A 2,676-nucleotide genomic window follows, 5' to 3' on the forward strand; every position below is an offset into this window, starting at 1 on the left:
GTCTCCACAGCATTGTCCGAATAGTGGCGCGTTCTATTGTAGCAAGAGGCTGGATACGACTCAAAAGCAAGACAAGAGGCAAAAATACCTACATGCTACGGCTTCACCGACTGCAGTATGGGGCCGCCATGACACTCGAGCCGTGTAGCCATAGAGGATCAAGAATTGTTGCTGGCTGCCATCCCTGAAACATAAGAAGCGGCGACATTGCTAGCAGGGCGGTTGTGGCCAGGGTCGAGCCAATCAGAAGCGCCATCTCCTTAGCCTCGCTGCACCGTCACGTCCATCCACCACATTACGCGCCCACGACCCATTACGCCCTGCCAATCCGCGCAGCTTACGCTCCCAAGCCGACAAAACTCGACGCCAATGCCGCTATATTAAGAAGATGGCCTGATGGGCCCTCCCGACAGCCAACCTGGTCTGCCGTCCAAGCGCACGATGCTAACCGCCGACACAGCCTGAGACTGGCGGGGTATTGGACGACAATTGGAGAAGGTAGCCGTTTGGGTAAAAGAGATGTGCGCGCGGCCATGCAAATATAGGGACCTGCCCTCCGCGCTGGTAGCGAGTTGTTGGTATCTATCCAGTTGATCGAACGCCCTTCACGCCATCCTGGTGTCACCAAAAACTCAATCAATTCTCCGTCGTGCCGCATTCCAACATTGCCGTCCGCATCATCATGAACGGGCCTCTTCTCCTCTCGCTCTTCTTCCCTCTGCTAGCCCTGGCGCAGGATTCGTCTTCGGGCAGCAGTCTCCCGCCTCCGGGATACAATGGAGGCAGCGACAACCCGCAAGACCCTAGCGATGCTGGCGCTGCAGGCTCGCAAAAGGGCGCTTTCTCTTTGTCAGGCGGTGCCGTTGCTGCTATCATTGTAGTAGCTGTCCTTGTCGTTCTGGGCTCAAGTACGTTCATCACTCCACTTCTCAAACATACTTGAACTAACAAACATCTAGTCGCATCTGGAGTGCTTTGGTGGCTCGCAAAGAAGCGTCAGTGGGACGTACGAGCATCTATTCGCCGCGCCTCTCGTCGCTTCACCGGCCGCTCAACTGTCGACAACAAGCAAAACCGTTCGGATCGACGCACTGGTATTCGCCTCAACTCCCCGCCCCCAGGCAGGAACACCAACAAGATGCGCGACATCGAAAAGGGCCTCCCTATCCCACACAAGACTCCTCAAACCACTACCATCATCACAAGTGGCACCAAGTGAAGACTTCCAGGATACATTTTTGGCTCACTGAGACGGATCAAGGGCACTGCAGGACACGTCGACTCCGGAGACGACGACAATGCATGCGCCAGGGAGACACGGAAGGCCACAATAAACACCATGGCCATGTCTGACGGCCAGAACATTGTCTATGCTGCTTCTTGACAAGGCTCAAAAAGCATTCTTATTCATGATTGCACGTCTGCGGACACGACAGTAATGATACCATTTAGGGACCAAGGCGCCAAGCTAGTCACGGGAGCGGCTTACTCTGCATTCACAGGCTGTTATCTCTATCTTTTCTTCTTCGACTTCTGCGTTTTGTCGCATTTTATGATACCACATACTTATAGTATTTCAGTTCGATATCCACCAATTCTGGCGGAGAAATAGATTATACAAACCACTTTGGTCTGCATGCAACAATCCGGTATAGCTGCACCCGGCTGGTTTTATTCAAATGCATGATACCAAAATAACACTTGTGCGCATAGCTTTCCCATTCTCGGTGCTCTTTATCTCCATAGGTTGGCAAAAGCGCGTATACAACTGTCTGACCCCGCCTAGCCCTCGGTGGATAAATGGGTCCCTGGAGAGACCCCAGTCAACTTTTCTTACCCCACCTAAGACTCTTGGAATCTGCACTCATGGTCTGATGACATGTCGTTTATCAGATTTCCAGTGTTTCGCCACGCGCCTATGCTAAGGCTGGGAGTAAAAAAGAAAACGACTTAGCCTATGCATTTACGATTTAGTCTCGCACTGCAAGCATGGAACCGCTGCTCAGGCAGCTTTATTTTTGGTGCGGTTCGGAAATTAACTAACGTGAAGGTAAAAAGATAAGCTAGGCGGAGCAGGGAACCATGACTACCTCCTCGGCTTCTCTGCAACCTGATGCCCTTTGTCTGCTGGCCACGTGTGCCATTAATGCACACATTAATTATTTTTCTTTTTCCCTATCGTGAAAGTACACAGGTCCATTCAAAGTGGGGGTTTGCTTTTTTCAAGTTCATTCTCCTTGATTCATGTCGAGGCAGTGTTGTCCCGAGGCAACACACACCGTTTCCGGTCCCAAAATACACGTAGAGGAGCTGCTCAAGGACACCGGGTGGCGTTATATCTGAGAAGTGGCACGCAAAAGTTGGAGAAGGGAGATTGGTAGCCTATTTCATGCGGAGTTCTTGACGACGCTAGAATGCCAGCAAGACATGATGTTGTGCGTATGCAAGCTAGGGGTTTTTCTTTTTCTAGAACTTCAATGATGTCATCTTGGCAGCTATACTAGTGTTGTTGGTTTCGCTTCACCATGTGCTGCCAAACCTTATGCTGGCAGTACTCGAGAACTCGGCCGTTCTTACCCTTTTACCCCATCCCACACTTGTGTAGTCAGAACTCAATTGGAAAATCGAGCCATTTCTCTCGTGACACATACAGTTAGTTGTCTGATCCCTATATCA

General features: G+C 50.9%; 1 protein-coding gene across 1 annotated transcript; it reads left to right on the forward strand.

Annotated features, from left to right (window-relative positions):
• Window positions 1–682: 682 nt before the first annotated feature.
• COCMIDRAFT_77598 (uncharacterized protein) lies at window positions 683–1,207 on the forward strand (the record flags this gene model as incomplete). The annotated part of the gene is made up of 2 exons (XM_007691223.1): window positions 683–908; window positions 960–1,207. Coding segments are annotated over 2 exons (474 nt in total), but the record flags the coding sequence as incomplete, so codon positions are not given.
• Window positions 1,208–2,676: the final 1,469 nt, after the last annotated feature.

This window comes from Bipolaris oryzae (genome assembly GCF_000523455.1).
Source record: "Bipolaris oryzae ATCC 44560 unplaced genomic scaffold scaffold_94, whole genome shotgun sequence".
Taxonomy (NCBI): Eukaryota; Fungi; Ascomycota; class Dothideomycetes; order Pleosporales; family Pleosporaceae; genus Bipolaris; species Bipolaris oryzae.